General features: G+C 37.0%; 2 protein-coding genes across 3 annotated transcripts in view; one reads left to right on the top strand and one right to left on the bottom strand.

Annotated features, from left to right (window-relative positions):
• Positions 1-2,808, top strand: part of LOC128995843 (leucine-rich repeat-containing protein 1) — a 41,061-nt gene extending 38,253 nt beyond the window's left edge. Inside the window, exons 7-9 of the mRNA XM_054420864.1 lie at positions 1,227-1,448; positions 1,790-1,988; positions 2,229-2,808. Of these exons, the coding sequence (XP_054276839.1) occupies positions 1,227-1,448; positions 1,790-1,988; positions 2,229-2,380 (573 nt within the window). The 3' untranslated portion in view covers positions 2,381-2,808. The remainder of the gene's footprint in view (positions 1-1,226; positions 1,449-1,789; positions 1,989-2,228) is intronic.
• A 546-nt stretch (positions 2,809-3,354) lies between these two features.
• Positions 3,355-19,630, bottom strand: LOC128994864 (protein zer-1 homolog). Of its 2 annotated transcripts, XR_008490920.1 has the most exons (11): positions 18,378-19,630; positions 17,170-17,303; positions 16,659-16,801; positions 14,144-14,346; positions 12,197-12,368; positions 11,665-11,826; positions 10,642-10,803; positions 8,892-9,041; positions 6,062-6,314; positions 4,159-4,813; positions 3,355-4,064 (listed from the first exon to the last, which is right to left on the bottom strand). XR_008490920.1 is itself a non-coding variant. In XM_054419685.1 (10 exons), exons 1-10 carry the CDS (start codon positions 19,103-19,105, stop codon positions 4,635-4,637), a joined length of 2,286 nt encoding a protein of 761 aa, XP_054275660.1. In that variant the 5' UTR covers positions 19,106-19,630; the 3' UTR covers positions 3,355-4,634. The 2 variants fall into 2 exon arrangements, 1 of the variants encoding a protein (XP_054275660.1); XM_054419685.1 differs by having other exon boundaries at positions 3,355-4,813.
• Between the last annotated feature and the right edge of the window lie 3,539 nt (positions 19,631-23,169).

The following is a 23,169-nucleotide window of genomic DNA, read 5'->3' as shown; positions in this document are numbered from 1 at the left end:
CACCTACTTTTCAAATAAAAAAGAGCTAGTATAATGTGACACCACTGTCAGATTATTTAAGTGTGATAGAGCTGAGACTGGACCACAACAAACTAGAGGACCTGGGTGGGGCTCTGATGGGACTCAACAATCTACAGCAACTCAACCTTAGTCACTAACATCTCCATTGTTGTCCACAGAACCTTGTAGAGCTAGAGACACGTGTGATAGAGCTGAGACTGGACCACAACAAACTAGAGGCTTTGAGTCAATGCTAGAGGACCTGGGTGGGGCTCTGATGGGACTCAACAGTCTACAGTGACTCAACCTCAGTCACTAACATCTCCATTATTGTCCACAGAACCTTGTAGAGCTAGAGACACGTGTGATAGAGCTGAGACTGGACCACAACAAACTAGAGGCTTTGAGTCAATGCTAGAGGACCTGGGTGGGGCTCTGATGGGACTCAACAGTCTACAGTGACTCAACCTCAGTCACTAACATCTCCATTATTGTCCACAGAACCTTGTAGAGCTAGAGACACGTGTGATAGAGCTGAGACTGGACCACAACAAACTAGAGGCTTTGAGTCAATGCTAGAGGACCTGGGTGGGGCTCTGATGGGACTCAACAGTCTACAGCAACTCAACCTCAGTCACTAACATCTCCATTGTTGTCCACAGAACCTTGTAGAACTAGAGACACGTGTGATAGAGCTGAGACTGGACCACAACAAACTAGATGACCTGGGTGGGGCTCTGATGGGACTCAACAGTCTACAGCAACTCAACCTCAGTCACTAACATCTCCATTGTTGTCCACAGAACCTTGTAGAGCTAGAGACACGTGTGATAGAGCTGAGACTGGACCACAACAAACTAGAGGACCTGGGTGGGGCTCTGATGGGACTCAACAGTCTACAGCAACTCAACCTCAGTCACTAACATCTCCATTGTTGTCCACAGAACCTTGTAGAACTAGAGACACGTGTGATAGAGCTGAGACTGGACCACAACAGGCTAGAGGACCTGGGTGGGGCTCTGATGGGACTCAACAGTCTACAGCAACTCAACCTCAGTCACTAACATCTCCATTGTTGTCCACAGAACCTTGTAGAACTAGAGACACGTGTGATAGAGCTGAGACTGGACCACAACAGGCTAGAGGACCTGGGTGGGGCTCTGATGGGACTCAACAGTCTACAGCAACTCAACCTCAGTCACTAACATCTCCATTGTTGTCCACAGAACCTTGTAGAGCTAGAGACACGTGTGATAGAGCTGAGACTGGACCACAACAGGCTAGAGGACCTGGGCGGGGCTCTGATGGGACTCAACAGTCTACAGCGACTCAACCTCAGTCATAACCGGCTCACTCACATTTCTCCAGACGATCTCATCGGACTAGACAACCTCAAGATCCTGGACGTGTCTTTCAACCTACTTACAACCCTTGAGGAAACTTCCAAGGTATGTCTAGTGGATGAAGGAATTTCAGTATGTCAATAAATTGATGATACAGTAACTACTAAACCAGACTTGGAATTGGTTTTATTTATCTAAATCTGGTTCTATTCCACAGAAGTTTGCTGAAACAATTTTTTTTTTGGGGGGGGGGGGTTAGTACTTCTCCTACATTTTTAGACCTGTTGGTCTTAGTTGACACATCCATTATTATCTTAAGCTTAATTTATTCACTGATTTAATCATTATCCTGTTCCACCCCTCTGGTCCGGTAGCTTGTAACAGGGTGCAACACATTATTCCAACCCTGGAACTGGACGATCATTTCAGAGTGTTCTCGTTTACAGACTTTTCTACCGTCCCTGGAGGAGCTGATTGCAACTAACAATCAGCTGATTGCGCTTGAGCGAGACTTCCACGGTCTGCCTGTGCTCTGCTGGGCCGACCTAAGCTACAATCATATCCGACTCATCAGCAAAGAATTGGTGGAGAAAACTCAATGTCAGCTGCATGGCGTCAACAGGACCCTCAACATCTATCTGAATGGTGAGTGACCAATAGCAGGGCTTTTATTACTATGTGCAAGGAAGAACATTGGTATCTTATATTTCGCCAATCCAAGAAAACGTAAATGCAGGCCTAGTCCGACCACCCAAGTTTCTCTCTAAATGTTATGGCCGTAAAATATGACAATTTTTTACAATATTTAGTAAGATATTTACAATTCCCAATGTGTATGCAGCTAGGATTTTATAATTTCTAAAATGCATCAAACTTTTGTTCCAGAAAACCCAGTTTTATGTGATGACAACATGATGGCAACGATAAAAGTGATGGAAGAGAAGAATACGACCAAAGTGTTCGGCAAGGTGGACTGCGTAGTGGAAGTCAACAACACAGTTCCGATGGCAATGCCGATGATGCCTCTGGCAGTATAGGACACGACTGTGGCAGCTTAGAATACTTTTACTTACTCTCCTGGCTTCACAAGACAAGCGGAAAATAGAGGGCATTTACCGATTTTGAGGTTACCATCACGTGGTGTGAGCGCTAGCAGACCAAGCTTTATAAGAACTTAGTATAAAAACGTTAGACTTTTATCGTATTACATATTTTAGAGTAGCGATTTATCCTGTATTAAATATCTCGTAAATGCTGTGAGGTAGAATATTTGTAAGTGTTTAGATTGTATTAATCTTTTTTTTTATAAACTTTTTATCTAGCGTAGGAAACGGTAGTAAAATTAGTTGTTAAGTGTGAAAAGTCATTATAATCTTAGATTTGATAGGAATGTTGAACAATTGAAAGCAATGTAAATGACAGTGTGAATAGTTAGTGAATAAATAAATATATTTATTTTTAATAAGATTTCAATTCTTCTCACCTTTAGACAACTTGTTTTTCTCTGATAGTTAAAATTGTAGGCTGAAAATTTTTACATTTAATTGTATTATGTATTTTTACTATTTTTGTATGTAGATGTATTGTTTGACTGTATGAAACCTCATATTTCACTCATGTTCCCTTTGAAATCGATATTAACCCTATCAGGTACTATTTAGTATCAACTTTGAATCGACAAATAGTACTTGAATAAAATCTTAATCTAGATTCCTTTGGTAAATAGTGCCAAAAAATCACTTAAAATATTCTTAGTAAATAAAAGATTCATTACATAAAATGTAAATAATTTGTCAATAATAAGTTCTTAAACACATGCATAGATTTCTACATCAAATACATTTCCCTTGTTAGAATGTAATCACAACATAGATAAATACTTTATTTTAACGAAACAGTGAAAAAGTATTATGACAGCAACAGAGCATACATTTAAAAAAATTTGGATTGTAATGTCAATATATTTTACTAATTAAAAGTTATTGGATTGGGAAGAAAGGGTCGATAAACTAACACCATATTTTAAATCCGAGTTATATAAACCTTTATTATCTATAGGTAACAATTAATTTACAGTATTTTCTACATCTACAATAAATTACTAAAACCAAAGTATTAGTGTTAGTTTAATCGTTAAGCTCAATCGATTTTCTACATTGCACATAGTTTGGTTTTAATAAAAGGCTTTGTGAAAGTAAATTTGTAACAGTATGTAAGACATTTGTTTACAAATTTTAATTTCTGAAAACAACTAAAAATCCGAGAGATTCCAGAGAAAAAAAAACCGAACAATCTGAGTGAAGAAAAAATATAACAATTTCAAAATGAACAATCCAGCATTAAGTTTTAAGCGCTAGTTTTTAACTTAAAACACTTAGGGGAAAAGAAATATTACAAAATAAAATATAAATACTGCCATGGGTAGTCAACCGTATGCGACACTGATATAAGACGAAGCCAAGTTCCAAAATGAATAAAAACAGAGAGGTTTAAGGAGTAACTATAAGAAGGATATAAAATTATTCACAGAAGATTAAAAAGAAATATTCATAGAAGAATTTTGAAACTTTTAATGTATTGTTCATTAATAGTATACATAAGTAAACAATGTAGTTCAAATTTAACTGAATGAATATTGAAAATACACATATTAACAGATCAACAATTCATGAAAAAATTAATATTTTATTCTTGTTTTCTGGTAAGATTTTAATAGTTTGTCTACTTTTCACACACAAATTTTGGTATATTAAAGCAATAGATGAAAAAATTAATATTTTATTCTTGTTTTCTGGTAAGATTTTAATAGTTTGACTAACTTTTCACACACAAATTTTGGTATATTAAAGCAATAGATGAGTTTTTGCGATTGTAAATTCATCATATCGTTGTGATTGTGTGGGATTCAGCGATTCAGGAATAGGTATGTGATCCAAGGGCCTGACGTATCAAGAGTAAACAATTTCTTGATATACCTGGTCAGTCTAAAAGTGTGAATGGAACCAAACTTCATCAGTGTCTTTAATTTAGCTTTGTGAAAATTCTTTATTTAGTCTGACTAATTTAAACCTTTTGCAGACTAACTAAAGTACATTTGATGCAAACTATGTATTTCTGGTGGCTATAATATAGTCTTTCGATATATATATTTATATACAAACGGGATTTATATTTCGGTTTAAGTATATACATTGTGTAAAATAAAAATATACAGAACTAAAAATAAAACTCTGATAAAAACCGACAACAAATAATAGTGTTACAGCTTAAAATTACAATATCACAAGCGGTTTATCCGTCAAGCTCTGGAGTTTCCATTTCAACATGGCCGTCCTCCTTGAACTTGCGGCAGTGCTCGAGCACTAGGTGGGCCAATTCCTTTGTCTTCTCATACGGACTGTCGTCCAAAATCAACTCCTTCAGGATCTCAACACCCCCCTCTGCTTCAACCAGCGTACAGTACTTGTCCGCTGAAAGAAAAAACCTTGAACTTGTATCTAGTATTTGCACTTAAAAATTATGATTACAATAAGCTGAAGGAGCATTATTTTCGAGGACCACTTTGAAAACAATATAAATACAGTGTAAAGTATTATTGTTAGACAACATAGTTGAGTGGTGCAAAAATACAAAAGATTCACAACCGAGAAAAAAATAATGCTTAATTTTATGTAAATCTCTGCTTGTAAAGCTTAAATACCACTAGCAAGACAACAGTAGTTATTTGTGTAACTAGTGTGCGAAATGGCACTTTGCTGCACTTTTTTCTCGAGTGCATCAAAGGCACTTTGAGCTCGTGTTACACCTACAGTTACTATAAAGCATAAAAATAATTTGTCTTTCAAACACTAAACAACTCGTTTTAGGTTAGGTTAAGTCCAAGCGTTGAACAAAATGGGAAACACTGCACCAGCTGATCGTTGAAGTGTTGCCAAATTATTTTCAAGCATACACGTATTAGCCTAATAAAAGCACATGGTTTTGTTTTGTTTTGTCGGAATACTGGAGTGCGGCAAAAGTAAGTAAATGCAGCAATTAGCTACTTTCTGTGTTAATCGGTAAAAGAAATCCCAAGCTGTCAGGTAACTGTAGGAAAAATAGATTTGTACTCGGTATTTTATGTCACTTTAACCAACTTTTTTTGTAGATATAAAAAATCAGCACAATATGAAGAGATGTGTCAATTGCAATAGGACTAATAAGAGATCTCACTAATCACTATCTCATTTGCTAAAAATAACCAATTAAGTGAAAGTTTTGGGCAAAATCAACACGTTCCAAAATTAATTTTTCACACAATATTACATCCCTATTGCCCTAAATGCAAAAATGGTAGCGGAATTTTGAAAAGTCTCTATTGTGAGTAGGCCTGCTTAAAATGTGCATCTTTTGAGTTTGGCACAATAGTAGTTTAATAATTTGTAATATGATAAATTTTAGTTTTAGAGAAAGTAATGCCATATTAAACCTTAAATAGACCTTTTATTCGAGCAGTTCAGTGTTAGTGCAGGTTGGTGCGGGTTTTCAACACTGCCAAAATATTTTACGACTGACCCCAAAGGGTCAATGGTACAAAAGTAAGGAAAACAAGCTGGACTAGTGTTGCAGGACTTCAATCCCTAAGGTACTGGGTTCAAATCTTGCCAATCACTTGTGGATTTAATCTAAGTGATAATGCTGCGACCTCTAGGCCTAGCCGGTCTAGAGCAGGTACTTACGATAGACCTTGGTGAGATTAGCCAGAGCCCAGACAGCCCAGTGTTGACATTGCGGAGTGTGCCTTACTCTGGCTAGTTGCAGGATCGGCTCAAAGCTACGGTAGTTGATGTTCCTCTCTGTTTCCAGACTCCACTTGTCGATTGCCACCACCATGTTGGACAACACAACTTCTCTGTCGGGACATCCCTTCCTCCACGCAGCCTCGCCGTCTGACGCCAGGTGTGACAACACGCCAGCCGCGTTGTAACTCACCTGCGTTTTTTTTTTAAGGAACAACTCTAGGTCAATATTGTGATTTTACTGGTCTTTTAAATTTATTGGCTGAGGCAAGAATTTAAATTTGTGTAAGAAACGACAGCATTGAAAACTAGGGATGGACAGGTCCAGAAGATATTTTTATTTTACAATTTTTGGGAAAATATATTTCCAATTTCTGGCGGATTGCATTAATTTAGGGGTTTCCCCAACGGGTTTTGTTCCAACTGTCGGCAATTTTACTCCATAATTGCGAGTGACGATAATTATGTCACCAAGATAACAGAAAATGTTCACAGTTTTGCCAAGATTTCAGAAGTCCTCAATATTGTCGCTGAAAAGATGATATTGTCTCCGTTACTGCAGAAGATGATCATGATTACATCGCGACTGCGGAGATAGTAACAATTTTGCCACTCTCACGAATAAAAGCTACGATGATGACACTAAACAGAAACCTGAAAATTGTCAATTGATTTTCTTTATCATTATTGCCATTTACAAGAATCATTACTAAGGATTTTAAAAACAAAAACTTAAATTCTCCTTGTGACACGGTAAGAAAAATCCCTTTTTAAAACGTTTTTATTAGCTCGCTTTCTTGTCCGGTACAAATTTTGCAATCAATTTAATACTAACTTCCCGATGATCTAGAGACTTGAAACTTGAAACATAGCTCACAAATGGAAGACAATGCAATATTATATAATTTAATTTGCATATTTCTCTTGGGCTACGCCCCATGGGCATGTTTTTATTAACTCGCTTTAAGAGATATGCGAGCACAGGTTTTTCAGGTCGAGTCGAGTTAGAGTCGAGTAATTGGCAAAAGATTCGATTCTCGAGTTCGAGTCGAGTTTAAACCAAAAAGATTGAAGAATGTGTAAGTTTAAGTAACTCTTTAGGACTAGAGCATGTAACTTGTAAAACAACCCTGTTACAAGCTGAAGTACGATTATAAAAATAAATTAATCATCAATATTTGTGCAGTAACACGCGAATAGTTAGGGGCCTATACAATTTATGATGGCCGAGTTATCCAGACTACCGGGTTAATGAGTGCCGAGTTTGCGGGACTTTACTGTACCAACCATCCCTATTGAAAACGTTAGCATTCATAACCTTTTGCCAGAAGACAGTTTTTTCTCTGAACCAATTTGGTACATATCACCGATAAGTTATTAATTATTCAAACTAAAACGCTGAAAAATGTTTAGTAAAACATAATGGGGTATTTACCAGTTCCCTTAAGTAAAATCCATGACTTTTCAGTGATCTTTTGCTATAGTAAATTAACTATGATATTTTATGTAGTTTGTCCGTAACAATACCGAAAATTCCTTAAATTTCAGTAGAAATGAGTTAGGCAAGGTAATGGGAATTGTTTTGTGCGCCTTGGCGCGAGTAGTTGGTCCATCTTGGCCAACAAAATGTAATGAACCAGACTGTGATTTTTATGGAATAAATTGTAAAAGTTACAATTTAACTTTTGGAACATCATTTTTACAGCAATCAGGGTTTTTTTAACGTTTTGTTTAGAGGTTAAAGATAAACATACTACATTTTAATCAAAACAAGTAGAGCCATTTACTTTACAATTTTTCTGTTATTTTATGGGTAAAAAATCGCAAAGGTTGCAATAACTATCAAACTGTAATTTTTACAGCAATGGGGTTTGTATTATTATTTTGTTGAGAAATCAAAAGACTTTAACATACTAAATTTTAATCAAAATCGTGTAGGCCAATTTTGTGAAAATTTGATTTTCCTGTTATTTTAAATGGAAAAATCAAACACAAAGATTAATTTTTTTATGAAAAAAAATGCTTGGAGATACTGTTGTCTACTGTAGTACCAAAATTTTGACCACATGTATGGTCTGTAGCTATGGCACACACACATACACATGGACACGCAAACATACATAACTTTTTATAGGTTCAGACTTCAGAGGACCCAAAACAGATACTTCCACTAAAAAAATTTTACTCAAAATTTTTACGAAAAACAGAACTTGTCCATATACTAAGTTATATACAAGGGAGAAAGTAAAAATCCTCATGTACAATTAATAGATCCCTTTGAATTTATGCCTTTAAATTCCTACTACTTAAACAAACAAAAATAGGTTATTCAAAATGGCTTGCCTCCTTTATTTTGGTTATTCAGTGTTTTACTGTAGTTAAAAATCACTTTTTCATTGTAAATTCAAATTTTCAAGGATAAATGTAAAATAAGTTTTATTTACATTGCTCTAATTTCAATATCTTAGAATTAACATGATTACAGAGTTCAAAGTCATTTCAGAGACTGGTAGACATCTTGCATGATTGTAAACAAAGTACATTTTCCGTTAATTCACTACCTCTAGTGGAATGTGGTTAGGTTAGGTTTTTCTAACTCTATACCAACCTAACCTAACTCAACCACTAATTCACTACCACTTCTATTGCTAATAAATCTATTGCTCTAAAAACTAGTGGTAGTGAATTAACAGAAAAAGTAAAAAAAATACTCAACTAAACTTTCATTTGATTAAACAGAATTGATGAACACTTAATGACCCTTGCCTACCTCGATGCCGTCGCTGACAGAGTTGACGAGTTCAGAGAAGACTTGGATGTATCTTCGCACCATGAGTCTCCCTCTCAGATGCTTGACCTCGGCCACATTACCCAGCAGCCCCATCATGTTGCGCATCAGCTCCTCCCTCTCGGGGAACAGCTGTCCACAACATTTGACACGTTGAAAACATCTCCACAAAAGTTTTACGCCATAAAGCAGAGTTTACACGAGGCCAGTATACAGGGTTGCTTCAAGTAACTTGAAATATACCAACTGCTCTTGTAAACATGGCTTTCACATCCGAAGCGACTTGACTGTGTGGAAGCCATAAGCAAGTACTTTTGCATTATGCACATCAACGCTTTTGATATTAGTTTCTAAACTCACAAAATCCCATTTCTGATTGGTTACAGTTATTAGTTATCTAAATGGGATGGAAATTCAAATATTACGTTGTTTGACTGTACAGTAGAACCTTGATAACCAGACTCTCATCTATATATATAAAATCCAATGTATGTTTGTATACTTGTATGTTTGTCCTTTATGGACTCCAAAACCGCTCGACAGATTGTAATGAAACTTTTAGGCATTATTAAGCATTATTCAAGGATGGTTTGTGTGAAGTTTGGTGCAGATCCGTCAATAGGGCTCCGCCCCAGTGGCTCTAGAGTTTCCCATGTTAACCTTGTGAGTACTCATATTTAAATGGAATTAAAGAATCTTAACAGCTGGTGCAGCTAAACAATTTTCATTCTGTGATGTTCAATAGCATTAAAAAGTTAATAGGTTTACCAACAGGGTGCAGCACTATATATTTTTTTAAATTTATGAGAACAGCTAATTTGCAACCAAAAGGTGAGTGAGCGTAGCGAACGAACTTCAACCTGGAGGTGAGTTAGCGTAGCGAACGAGCTAACCTGAAGGCAAGTGAGCGCAGCGAACGAGCTCCAACCTAAAAGTGAGTGAGCGTAGTGAACGAACTTCAACCAGGACGTGATTGAGCCATGCGAACGAGCTCATCTTGAAAATGAACGAGCATGTGACATAAAACCACAATAGGACAGGACGACGTCTGTCGGGCCAGCTAGTAGGGATTATAAAATAAGACTTGTTATCAAGGTTGACTTCTTATCGAGGTTTGCAATAGCATGTGATTAGGGGTAAAATAATTTCAAGGGGATTTGAAAATGACCCTTGTTATCAAGGGCGACTTGTTATCGAGGGTCTTGTTATTGAGGTTCTACTATATCATTATGACATACAAATAGTATCGATATATTCCAAATAGATTTTTACCCCCGTTAATTTTTACACACTTACGTCTTTATTTTTGAATGGTCAAGACAATCAATACAAAAGTAGCTCATAGCTAAAAAAAAATTCATGAAATCCTACTTGGACTTTAGGATAATGGTCTAAACCATTATCCATTATGGTATCCACCATGCTAAAGGTTAAACAGTGATTGATCTTGGTAAAAGGTAGGGTTAGAATGATGGTGAATATGAATAAATGAATGAACAAAACTTGGTCCTTGATTGAGCAAATGGTCCTTTTTTCAGTCAACCTGGAAACTACTATTATTATCATATACCAAACCTTCATTTTTTAACATTTTCCTACTTCAAATACAATTTTTTTTAACTATGCAGGAAACTAAACAGCTCCCAGTAAGCCTATATATTATATCTAGTATGTAAACTAACAATGGAAAAGATTACAAATACATGATCAATCAGCTGGTCTTGCTACTTACATTAAGGCACTTTAAGAACAACTCCATCCCCCCACCATCAAGGAATCGCTCGCAGTTGATGGCTGTTTCATCCGTCACATTCCACATCGTAGACCAAGCTACTTCCAACACATCATCACACACTTCCTGACTCACACGATCACGGATCAGCTTCAACATTCTCTGTCGAAATATAAAAATCACTTTTATTACGACAAGTTGAAACATAAAATTGTAATGATATAGTATCTCTAAATACGATAGTTTTCCTCACTGTTAGATGTTTACCACATTTGAATTTTTATAACTAATTAACATGTAATTGTAGTAAGCTGATGTTGGCGAAGACCGTAGATATTGACGAGTTATTCCGTTATAGAGAATATAGCATTGTCAATCAAAGGTGGTAAATTTAACCATCTACTCTACTCCAATGGTCTTGCTATCTGTTTATGTATCATTAGGTAGGTAGCCTACCAAAGTAAAAAAAGTAGGCCTAACTTTTATTTTTTGTTATTAGACTTAATAGTAAAAAAAATACACTTGTCAGTGCATATGCTTGACTTTGAAAACTATAAATAGTTGATTTCCTAAAGTTAAGTATTTGTTATCGTTGCAATTGTGCTATTGCACATTTTTCGTCAACTAATTACCTATGGGGATTAAACGTATTCTCTAGGCTTTTCTTTAACCCTAGAAAGGTATCGTGATATGGTAGGACGCTAAGGCTATCAATACGTAAATTTGACGAAATGCCGACCATTTTACTATACACAAAGGGTATTGACACGTATGTTTGACGTATGCGTCCCAAGAAACAAACTAGTAAGGACATAAAGAAACACACTACAACCCAACCGAGGCAGCCATCATAAGGCAAATGACTGCTGAGAGCATTGCTGGAAGGAGGGTAGCGACGGTTGAGGAGGTAGGGGGTGGGACGCTAAAAAAAACTTGCCCATTTACGTGCGATACCCAAGTAATCCTAAGTAATTTATCAATATGTTAAGACCAAGCGATGGAAATCCAAAATAGAACACTCACGTCTATGGCACAGAGATCCCCGAGCAACTGTTTCTGTTGATTGTCCACTTGACAGGCCAGAGAGTTGAGCAAGTAGATGCCAATCCTCTGAACAAACCCTTCCTGTTGCATCGAGGACACTATGTGTAACAGCATCATGACAAGTCTCTCGTACTCAAACAGCTGAAACATCAACATGACCATTGGAAAACTCAAAACCTGCTTCATAACTGGGTAGTGGATATAAGCTTGGCTAATCAGAACCACACAGTAGGCTCGTCATCCTAAGAGGCCAGTAGCTGTGGCTGTGTGCTTGTCTAATCAGAACTACACCGTAGGCTCGTAATCCTAAGAGGCCAGTAGCTGTGGCTATGTGCTTGTCTAATCATAACCACACAGTAGGATCCTAATCCTAAGAGGCCAGTAGCAATGTGATTCTCTAATCAGAAGTACACCGTAAGACCCTAATTCATCCTAATCCCCTACTGTTTAGGGGGAGAAATTAAAAGTACTTAAAAATGGAAAAAGCCACTCTTAAGATGGTTCAACTTACAACGTCCTGAGGTATCTTGAACTGACACAGTGTCAGGCATCCGTTCCGCATCATGGTGTCGTCTTCTTGGTGAGTGTTCATGCTGTTCAGCAGAGTTGTGATGATCTTGCGTTTCACCTTCGCTGGGAACGGAGGGATATCTTTGTTCTTTACTATGTAGAATAGTGTTGCACTGAAAATCAATTTCGGTTGAGATAATATATTTGTAAGCATTTGGTTATGGGTAAATTGTTCTTGGTTACAACATGCAGCGCAGTTTCTCAATGAAAAGCTCAGTTACAAATCACATTACATTTTTATCACTCTCTTTTACCACTGTAATGCTGTGACCACTATCAGCTGATGAATGGACAGTTGGTAATGCTCACACATCGTGATTTTATATCATAGCCTAACTCTGTCTGATTCAAGCCTGACCCAAGGCAGTGTATTTGTGTTTAGTGGATAGGTGTTGAAGAATAATTTTTAATTTTGTTTTAATTACGTGTTAACTGTGCTTGGGATTAACTTATTGATGAGTAGCTTCTTTTGTAGACTGATGGAGTTATAAATTACCACCACCTCATATACAGGGTGGCAAAAAGTCCTGGAACAGTTAAATATAAAAAAAATAATAATAAAGGTAGAGCTCCCAAACTTGAAACAAAGATACTAGGCATAAAAACCATTTAAAACTATTTTAAATTTAGTGATACACTACTCTCTAAGCGAGACAGCCCGCTAGGAGTGACAAAGAAATTTTAATGGTAAGCATATGTAGGTCGTCAGCGTCGTTAGTCGGCTAAATTGCTTTGATCGTGACAATGTCCACCAGTACCGTGTGTGTGAGGTCTGTTCGTTTTTATAACACTTTGGTAAAGTAATTATTCGTGTGTGTTATGTATTTTAACTTTAATGACTCTACTTACGCCGAGATCTATATGTCTGATGACGGCATTGTGATACCAATACGATCGTGACAACAGTTATAACTTCTGAGCTTATTGGCAAAGGTAAATCCTACTTTTTAGTGGTACAGCTTGGGGGCTAAAAACATGACTTTTAAAGCACAAACAACTTCCTAATCAGCATAATAGGCTATGTGTTACCAATTTTATGTAGGATAGAACAATCTTTTATATATATATACTAGCTGACCCGGCGAACTTCGTATCGCCTAAGTTATAGGTTTCCCCTAAGACAGACCGATGGAAAGAAAGTACCGTTACGTTTAATTTTCAAGATGATCTCGTTCGCATCGCTCAATCACGTCCTGGTTGAAGTTCGTTCGCTACGCTCACTCACCTTTGGGTTGGAGCTCGTTCGCTACGCTCACCCACCTTTAGGTTGGAGCTCGTTCGCTGCGCTCACTCACCTTTAGATTGGAGCTCGTTCGCTGCGCTCACTTGCCTTCAGGTTAGCTCGTTCGCTACGCTCACTCGCCTTCAGGTTAGCTCGTTCGCTACGCTCACTCGCCTCCAGGTTGAAGTTCGTTCGCTACGCTCACTCACCTTTTGGTTGCAAATTAGCTGTTGTCATAAATGTAAAAGAAATAATAGTGCTGCACCCTGTTGGTAATCCTTGTAACTTTAATGCTATTGAACATCATAGAACAGAACCAACTTGTTTAATTGAAACAGCTGTTAAGATTCATTAATTCCATTTCTCATAAGGTTAACATGGGAAACTCCAGAGCCACTGGGGCGGAGCCCTTTTAAGAATTTCGAAACGGGAAATAGTTTACGTCCGATTCGCATACCTACAGAATTTACACACCAAATTTCATAACGATCGGTGAAGTCGTTCCGGAGGAGTTTGCAGACAAACACTGTGACACGAGAATTTTATATATTAGATTTACTGTCAGTATATGAGTGTAAATATATGTTTTAAATGTTATTAAATGTATTTTTATTTATTCTCCATCTTAAAACGATCGTCAGACGAAATCTTGGGTTTATAAATTACCTGCCAGAGATCTGAATGTGTTTCTCAGAGATGTGCCTTTCCATGGACTCCAGAACAACATTGAGCGCCCGGAAAATATTTGTGCAGTGTTCGTATCTGAACAGATGATAAAGGTCGTTCAACACCCTCTGGAGAATCTCAGGTCGGTGAATGTAGGCAGCTGCGGCAATCAGGATTTGTTGTTCGTTGGCGTCTCCAGAAATCTGGTCAAATCATAACAATATCTTTAATATAATCATACTAGTATTATAAATGTGAAAGTTTGTGTGTTTGTTTGTTTATTTGAAGTTCAATCACGCATTAACTACTGGTCTGATTGTGTTGAAATTTGGTATGATGATAGCTCACATTCCCGATTAACATGTAGACATATTCTTACCTCAAAATTCATTTCGGGCTCCACCCCAGCGGCTCTAGAGTTTTCCATGTTAACCTCATGAGTATTCATATTTAAAAGGAATTATAAATAATTTTGCCAGCTGTTTCAACTACACAATTTGTTTCATGATATTCAATATGTGTCGCAAAATTCTAGGGGGGGAATAAACTAGTATTCACCAAAGTCAGGCTAAGCCTACCCCTAGAACCGGCCACACTCAAATTTCTTCCCCAAAGCGCTCAGAAGGAGCCGAGAAAAATCCAGGGGTCGATACGAAGTTGTCACGGCTTTGACTGATCAATTTATTTAAATTTAATCGAAGGCTCAGAGCTCTAGAAGCGCTCAGGAAATCCTGCAGACGCCCAGTTGGAGCTATATCATCCCAGCCTTCGTAAAAGTGTTGTGGAGAATTTTGCCTAACTTTTGGATTGACTCTGTAGGACCGACGAGTATTCTATCTTAGCCAATTTGGTAAAAACTACTCGTGTGAACTTTCAACTATTTGGCTAAAGACGGTAAATAATATAAAATCGAATATAAGGCAAAAAGCAGTTCCTACAGAGTCGTCGGGGCCTAATTAATATAATCGAACTGATAATTTATGGTGATATGATTTAAAATAAATTTAGTATTAATTTTCGTAGTTGATTGTTCAACTCAGCCTGCTCCCAAGACTTGATTCTTTCACTTGCAAAAGACGGGGTTTAGAACTCAGACGACAAGTCTCGGGGTATCAAAACGGCGTAATAACGGGAATAAATCTAAACGGCGAAACAAAACGATAAATTTAATAACGAATTTAAATCAAACGAAACCAACACTTAATGGCTTAAACGGCCACCGCTAGTCACTGGCAGGCAGGAACTGGTGGGTATGAAACAAGCCGGCAAAGTTCTAGTTTTCGTCTGTCGTCCATCAACAATCAAACACCAGTTTGGGGTTATGTTGTCGTCGGCGTTAAATATCTGTAAAATGGGCCGGTTAAACGGAGTGCTATTATGAATGAATATGTAGTTGTGGGTGTGTGTATGTACTTCACTGTGATTAAAAATAGGCCTACGTTCTTCGGCCCATAGCCCAAGCTATGGCCAACACATAGGCCTAGAAGTAGGCTATTGTGGATAAAAATCGAGTAAGTTCTGGTGTTCATTTATTCGCAGTACGTTTTTACCCCCCTTAACATTTGGAACCTTACAAATAGCACTAAAAGGTTATACGGTTTACCAACAGGGTGCAGCACCATTAGTTCTTTATACATTTATGACAACAGCTAATTTGAACCAAGCAGCTAACAAAAACTTAAGTGTGAGAGATTTACTTCTTTGTATTGTATAAGTGAAGTGGTAGAACATTATGGCTATGGTAGATGTTCTAAATAGGCTACTATAGTATACCGTAGATTATAGTAAACCAAATTTTCTCAAAACGTGTTCTCTCTCATTGCAAATGCAAAGAACGAGTATTTAACTAGGCTACAGTAAGCATTGTATACCAACCCCGTACGAAGGACGGGTACTCAGCTAGTCTGTAATATCTTTGACTGATAAAACGAGACACCGATTTTGACAGATATAAATTACTGATTTCCGTTGAGTGTGCAGACTTTAACCAAGTCAAACTGTTATGACACATTATTGTAATCTATAGCATCTTTTGTGTAGCCTAAACTTAAATATATCAGAAACAATAAATGAGAAAGAAAAAAATAATTTTAAACACTAAGGGGGGGGGGGTCACTGGCTCATTCAACTATCTTCTTTTTTAATAAAAAATCGGCGACGGCTGGTCCATGTAGATAAAATGTATACTCTACCATATAAAATACTCTATCAATGGTAACATTATGGAAAATAGGTTTGTGCAAATGAATTTGCGGAGGGAAATTAATGGATCAATGGATTTTATCTAAGTTGTAATGACACAGCCTCCAGGCCTAGCTTGATCTAATTTGAAAAAACAATCTTTTAGGCTAGCATCCTGGGATGTGAAGGGGTAAGAATTGGTCTCTGGGGTGATTTACAAGGGCCTTCAGGGACCCACGCTACAATAAACAAATCTACCACTAGGTAGCCTACTATTGTTGACCGTAAACTTTTAACAACTTCAAGGACTCATAAAAAAAAGCAGTTTGTTTACCAATTTGGCAGGGATGTCGTGCCGTCGACATGCTCCGTGTTGAGTGCCGTAGAGTCCCAAGAACTCAAGAGGATTGTCGATGCGATTATCCAGACCTGGTATGTCGCACCTTTTTCCTTCGCTGTACTCAATGACCGCTACACCTACAACCATTTTTTCGTTCAAATATTTTTAATTCTTTTATTATACTTCATTTTCCAGCTAAAAGTATCTCAAAAGTCAAATTAATAACATACCTTCATTCCACAAAGAAAATGTATAGTAGAATACAAAGAAAAACACATAACACTCTTAAAGTGAAGAATTATTCTTCTGCAAAGACAATAGATCTGTGCAAATTTGGAAGAACTTTAGACAAGTATTATAGTCTGTTACATTAAATAACATATTTTAACAGCAAATTAGAAAAAAAATTAACGTTGCACACTTCATTGTACATGCCTAGGCCAGAGCCTATAGTGCATGTTGGAAATCTAGCAATGAATCACGTAACTTAAACTCAGCTGCTTACCAGTTCCGGCAAGATTGGTTCCTGATATGTCCAGGGATACAAGGTCGGGTAGGTTCGTTAAAATGAACCGCAAAGTTGAATGTTCCATGACAAAAGTCCTCACCTTATCATTAGACTGGGATATATCGAGATGTCTGAAAAATTCATGTTTTAAAGTTAAAAACAAGATATGAAAGTTTACAATGATTACGGTACAAGAAATTTATTAGCCTACGGTATCTATTTTATTGACATGGTATTTTTCTTTAAAATATGTTTCATTTTCACCCCAAACCATGGACACAGCAGTGAGTCAGGCAAACCTTTGATATGACTCTATTGTAACATCGAACCTCAAACCTAAACTAGGCTATTAGTATTGTAAATTTGTATCAATCTATAACTATGGTACTCTACTTTTGATACCTAATCATAACTTGTCATAATTAACCATGCTAATGTTTTTGTTAGGCCTACATAATAAATTACCCTATAGGAAAACATATATGTGTTTTTAAATCTTTTGCTATAGGCCTAGGCCTATCTTAGAATAAAATTCAATCTAGGCTATAACTTGTAAAATTAAAAAGTTAGCCTATAGGGTGTAGATTGAATTTTATCCAAAATACCAATATTAAATATCACTAAGATAAATTAAGGCTATTAAGGAAAAACTATAATTAACAATCAATTTAATCAATAGAGTGGCTCATCAAAGTTCTATTGTTGTTGAGTTTTATCCTGAAAGATATATACTACCTATCTTGATATGTATGAGTAAGCTACCAAGGTATTACTCAGAGAGCCATTTAACTCTGAAACTAAGATTGTGATGTTTGCAAAATTCACTGTTTTGTAGTTCTATTAATTAGGCCTGTACTAACTTAGCATGTCAATCTGAGTTAACCTAATGAAACAACATACTTTTGCAAGAGCCGGCCTTAGGCACGTGCGGGAGGTGTGGTGTGGCAGCACAGGACCCCGCCGCACCTCAGGGGGCCCACACTTGGTGAAAATAATAGAAAGAAAAAGGGGGCCGAGTATAGCTTAGACGTAAATAAGTTATTAACTTTACGCTAGGCTATACATTGAGAATTTTGTTAGTTACCTAAATGTACGGTATTAAGTTATTGTTGAGATAAGTTAAGTTAAGTTACTAATTTTTTAGTAGTAAGCTCGGTTAGCACTGGGCTCCGCACCACCCAAGGCCAGCTCTGATTTTTGCTTACCTTAGGCTTTTAAGTTCATAAATCGTTTCCAATCCATCTTGGACTTTGACAACATTGTGTAGAACAAGAGATACAACTTTTGTTAATGGTTTCAAAAATGAAAAGTCTTCAATATCAGTATATCCAGACAGATCAAGATGTGTAAGGTGATGTAGGTTCTGAAATAGCGTGTTGAAGTAAATTGGATCCCTTACGTCAGGTGAGAAATTTCTCAGCACCAGCTTCCTGAGATTTGGTGCCTTAATTACTGCCCCATTAATCAAGGAAGAGCTTAGAGGAGGAGGATATGTGTTGATTAATGGAAGTAACCTAACTCCAGCTCCGACTGAAAGAGAAGTTAAGCTCTCACCATGCTCATTGAGAGCACACAAAGACTTTTCAGTTACGTTGAAGCACTTTTCTAGGTCTAACTCAACTAAGTTGTGCTTTAGTAATGCATCCAGCCCTTCGTCCGTGATACTAGAATGTCTTAAACAGACCCTTTTCAAACTAGTAACACTAGGGTCGCTAAATAAGCTTATGATTCGATCATCTATGACACCAACATTTTGGCTATAAAAATAAATTATCTTTTCACAAAGTTCTCTCGGTAAAGCAAGTCCTGGATTGAGTTTAAAACATTGTGTCTCTTTGTCGACGTGAGAAATAATGGACAAGTGTCGGGCGACATAAACAAAGCACTGGTCAAGAAGACTATCAGGAGCATTATCACTTTCACATGGAGGCATTTTAAATTTTCTTAAAGTTTAAGTTGAGGTTATAGGCAGTTATGATTTTCTGTAAATTGTTAACTTTTGTGAGACATTATGCTGTAAGTACAAGGTCACACTTTGACGAACCTTATTACATTTACACAGCGTTAACCTGAATAAAATAGACTTTAAATGACAATACAAGCCTAATTCCTATTACTCAATCCAACATAACTATTCACTTCGTCTTTAAGCCTTGACATAGTAACTCATTAACTCATAGGGGCACCCTAAAATGATACTCCCTAGATTACAATTTCTTAATTCTCACGGTTCTTCAAGTATAAGCACTTAGTTAATTATTATACTAATGCTTTACGGTCGTAGTTAAGAATAACTCGATTAGTATTTCGGTAAATAACTGAAAATATAGCACAATAAGAGACTGTCACAACATTAAGATTTAGGTTCTCAAATTTTGTTGAAAATAAAACACAGATGAGTTGACTTGACAGATGGTTGATTGGTCGACCGTCTACACTGCTGGCTAAGCGGAGTGCTGGAGTGCTGCTGACTGCTGGCTGACTGCTTTACTAGAAATAGAAAACACTAGATCATTAGATCCAAGTAAGATTGTTGATCACTGTGTAATGTGTGCTTGCTCAGTAAAAAATAAATATACTATTTAGCGTAAATCATAAAATGGCAAAACTTGTTTTGTGATTACATAATAATAAAGAACTGTTATCGTTGAAAATTTATTGTTTGTTGAATTTTTTAATAATCCGAAGTCAAATCATTAAAATGATAATGAAAACTACGGTAGAACCGCCCTTATAAGATCTGAGACTATGGTTGACGTGATGGCAGATTGACAGGAGCCAGCGTGCGTGACTCAAAGATTCACAGATTTTATTTGGATATTAAGTTGTCAGAATACTCTATTAAATTCTATTGAAAATAAGTTTCCCCCCATTGATTTGATAGTATCTAAACGCTGAAATAGATAAATATTGATCGATGACAATCATGAACCATGAACTTCAGATCATTGTTCTGCATAGTGCTCTCAAAGGCAAATTACACGTCACATGGATTGTTATTTTATTTATTCATTTATTTTTTAGCACAAGGTCCTTCTGAGTTGGCGAGGGGTGACCACATGGTGGAAGGAAAGGGGGTGACCCCATATAGCATGTGACTGGTTCCATGCACAACGTGTGACTGAAAAGAGAGATAAAAGCTAGTCGCACGAAGTTAGGAGGTTATTTATTCTGATGTTAATTTCAATATACTCAAAAGAAAAATGACTCGGTTGAGTAAGACGTTGATATATATACTTTAATGCTTTTCATTGAAATGACGACCATACAAATTATAGGTATTTTAAGCCATGGAGATGAGTCTATGATGAGTGGCGCTCCGCTATCTCTTTGTAGGATAGATAAACATTTGTATCTATACCTCTAGTCTTGTTAGTGACTATAGGGCCGACATATTCCTTAGACACAGTTGTTAATTAATAACCCACACAGCTAATGCCAACTAATTAAGTGACCTACAGTTTATAGTGGAATCCACGAATACCAACTAGAAAAAGACCTTGGAATATTTTTGTCTAGTATTCGCGGTAGAATCCGAACCAAATTTTTGCCTTGGTATTAACGAATTGGTATTCGGATAGTACAGTGGATAGCCCAACACACGTTCATAGCCCAAGGTAAAGCAAAGCGAGCTTGACAAAGTCACAAAATGATACGCTCGCTATAAACATTATTTCTTGTGTTTTCTTGTGATTATGAGCCTGAAACCCATTCAGAATGAAAACCCACCAGAGGTTGGACTGAATTGATAACACGTAAGGGAGATCACACGGTGTTTTCGACCGGGTGCAATTAAAAAAACCATTTTAGTTAATCCTTAAAATCGTAAAATGGTGTAAAAAAATTATTTACAGCCTTCTTAATATACTTTTAGGATGATAAATCATAAAATGGACAGTTTGTAACACAATCAATACCTTGCATTTTGTTTGTTTTTTGTAAGCAGTTTCTTATATAACTCAATATAATATGCCTTGAAAGTTTTTAGCGATGATCGAATTTCCCTCAGGGAATTACTATTACTGTAATACTGTAGGTGGCACGTTAAGACCTGGAGCCGGGAACGATACACTTTTTCATTTTGGTGTCCCTAGAGACCAAAAACACAACCCGGTAGATTTGTTCTAATTTTTATATATGTATATAAACGTCCGTGAACGCGATAACTTGAGTAATTTTTGTCTAATTTTGATGAAATTTGGTTTGAAGTCGTACGGTGGGATAAACTTGAATGAGTTCGCGAACCAGCATGTTGGAACATGGGAATAGGGTTTAATTTCGGGGGGTTTTAAGGGGAAACTTTGTCTTTCTAATATTTGACCCCCAAAAAACAAAATTTCCCAATTTCTCTCTAGACCATTTTAAAGAGCTTAAAAAACAAATAATTTACCATACGAAAGTGTTTTGTACGGTTGGTTATGTAGAACATTAAAAAAATTTCAAATTATCCATGTTATTCTTATGAAATAATATTGAAGAATTGTAGTTGGCTTGCTTATGAAAATATTTTGATTTACCTTGGTAAATGTATTTATTTCATACTAAGCTACTAATTTTACTAAAAACACACTTTATTAGCCTCCCTGTAGCAGCAAACCTATGTACTCGTTAAACCAAAAGTTATTTAAATAGATTTAATTTAAAATCAATTCAGGCAAATGGAAATTCGCTTGGTCTGCAGGTTTGCTAGCTGTGGACTGTGGTGGTTGTATTTTATATCATCTTCATCTCTCTCAGCACTCAACTGTGGACTACCTATCAATTCTATACTTGACTTGTTAGATTTCCCGTCTAGCCAGTGAGAGGTACATCATTTGTATGTAGGCCTACATAATTTAATGGAAATAATAATGAGTTAAGACTGTAGTCAATCAACAATTTAAAGACAACAAAATACTAAAGAATGATTCCCATGTTATTCTTATGGAAGAAAAATGCTCAAAGTGAAGTATGTTTGGATATACTTCACAGCCTCTACTAGCACTGCTATTCCGCCTATATTAATAAATACAAAAAGATAATTAATTTATTTAGCATGGGTTCCCGAAGTTGATTTCAAATGCACAGAATGTCACAATAAACAAGTATAACGGTTTAAAAGCATGTGGAAAATAACAAGTATTGTTATTTTCATATAGCATGGCCCTCAATCGTTAATTTATTGTAAGTTTATTATCTTTACAAGCTTGCTAACAATAATCATTATAATTAAAAGAAAAAATTGTCTTGCGTGGATGCGTAATTGAATTTTATGGCAGATCTTTATAGGAAACCCGGTTCGAAATTAGTGTCTTAACAATAACTAATGTTTTTACATCCACCAGTACCTTGTAAACTAGATAAAAAATCGTCATGTCAACTACAAAAGTGATGCATTTTATAATGCTCGGACAACGGCCGCTTTTGCCAATGAAGGTGGCGTGTTGTCGTGTACGTCCCATATTCGCTGCCGTCAACCCATCACCTCGCACATAGGCGACAACGTGTCACCACGTCAACCCGCCACCACTCTTTTACGAGGTGTTGGGTTATCGTGTACGCTCAATGTTCGGTGCCATCAACCTACCACCTCGCACGTAGACGTCAACCAGCCACCACGTCAACCCACCACCACACTAAAGAGTGGCTGATTGACGTGTATGAACACGTATATGCACCACCACGACAACGTGCCACCACGACAACGTGCCACCACGACAACGTGCCACCACGACAACGTGCCACCACGACAACGTGCCACCACGACAACGTGCCACCACGACAACGTGCCACCACGACAACGTGCCACCACGACAACGTGCCACCCAAACAACGTGCCACCACGACAACGTGCCACCTCGACAACATGCCACCCAAACAACGGGCCACCTACTGAGCTAAAATTATAACTGGAGGTAGCACTGCCATGGCAGAAGTCTGTCAAAAGCGAGTCGCTGATTTTGTTAGGTTGGTATAGCAGTAAGTTTTCTTACCATAGCAATAACATGGCTTCTTATA

The sequence above is a fragment of the Macrosteles quadrilineatus genome, unplaced genomic scaffold (assembly GCF_028750875.1).
Source record: "Macrosteles quadrilineatus isolate MER2022 unplaced genomic scaffold, UCM_ALF_1.0 Scaffold_5__1_contigs__length_97177068, whole genome shotgun sequence".
Classification (NCBI taxonomy): Eukaryota; Metazoa; Arthropoda; class Insecta; order Hemiptera; family Cicadellidae; genus Macrosteles; species Macrosteles quadrilineatus.
Note: the sequence above shows the minus strand (reverse complement) of the source record. Positions and strands in the feature narration are given on the sequence as shown.

Excerpts from the sequence above, each read along its gene's own strand:
- LOC128994864 (XM_054419685.1), bottom strand. The coding sequence starts at position 19,105 with ATGCCTCCATGTGAAAGTGATAATGCTCCTGATAGTCTTCTTGACCAG. Across the intron at positions 17,304-18,377 it reads TATGAACTTAAAAGCCTAAG|ACATCTCGATATATCCCAGT; the intron begins GTAAGCAAAAAT and ends TGAATTTTTCAG. Across the intron at positions 16,802-17,169 it reads AACCAATCTTGCCGGAACTG|GTGTAGCGGTCATTGAGTAC; the intron begins GTAAGCAGCTGA and ends AAATGGTTGTAG.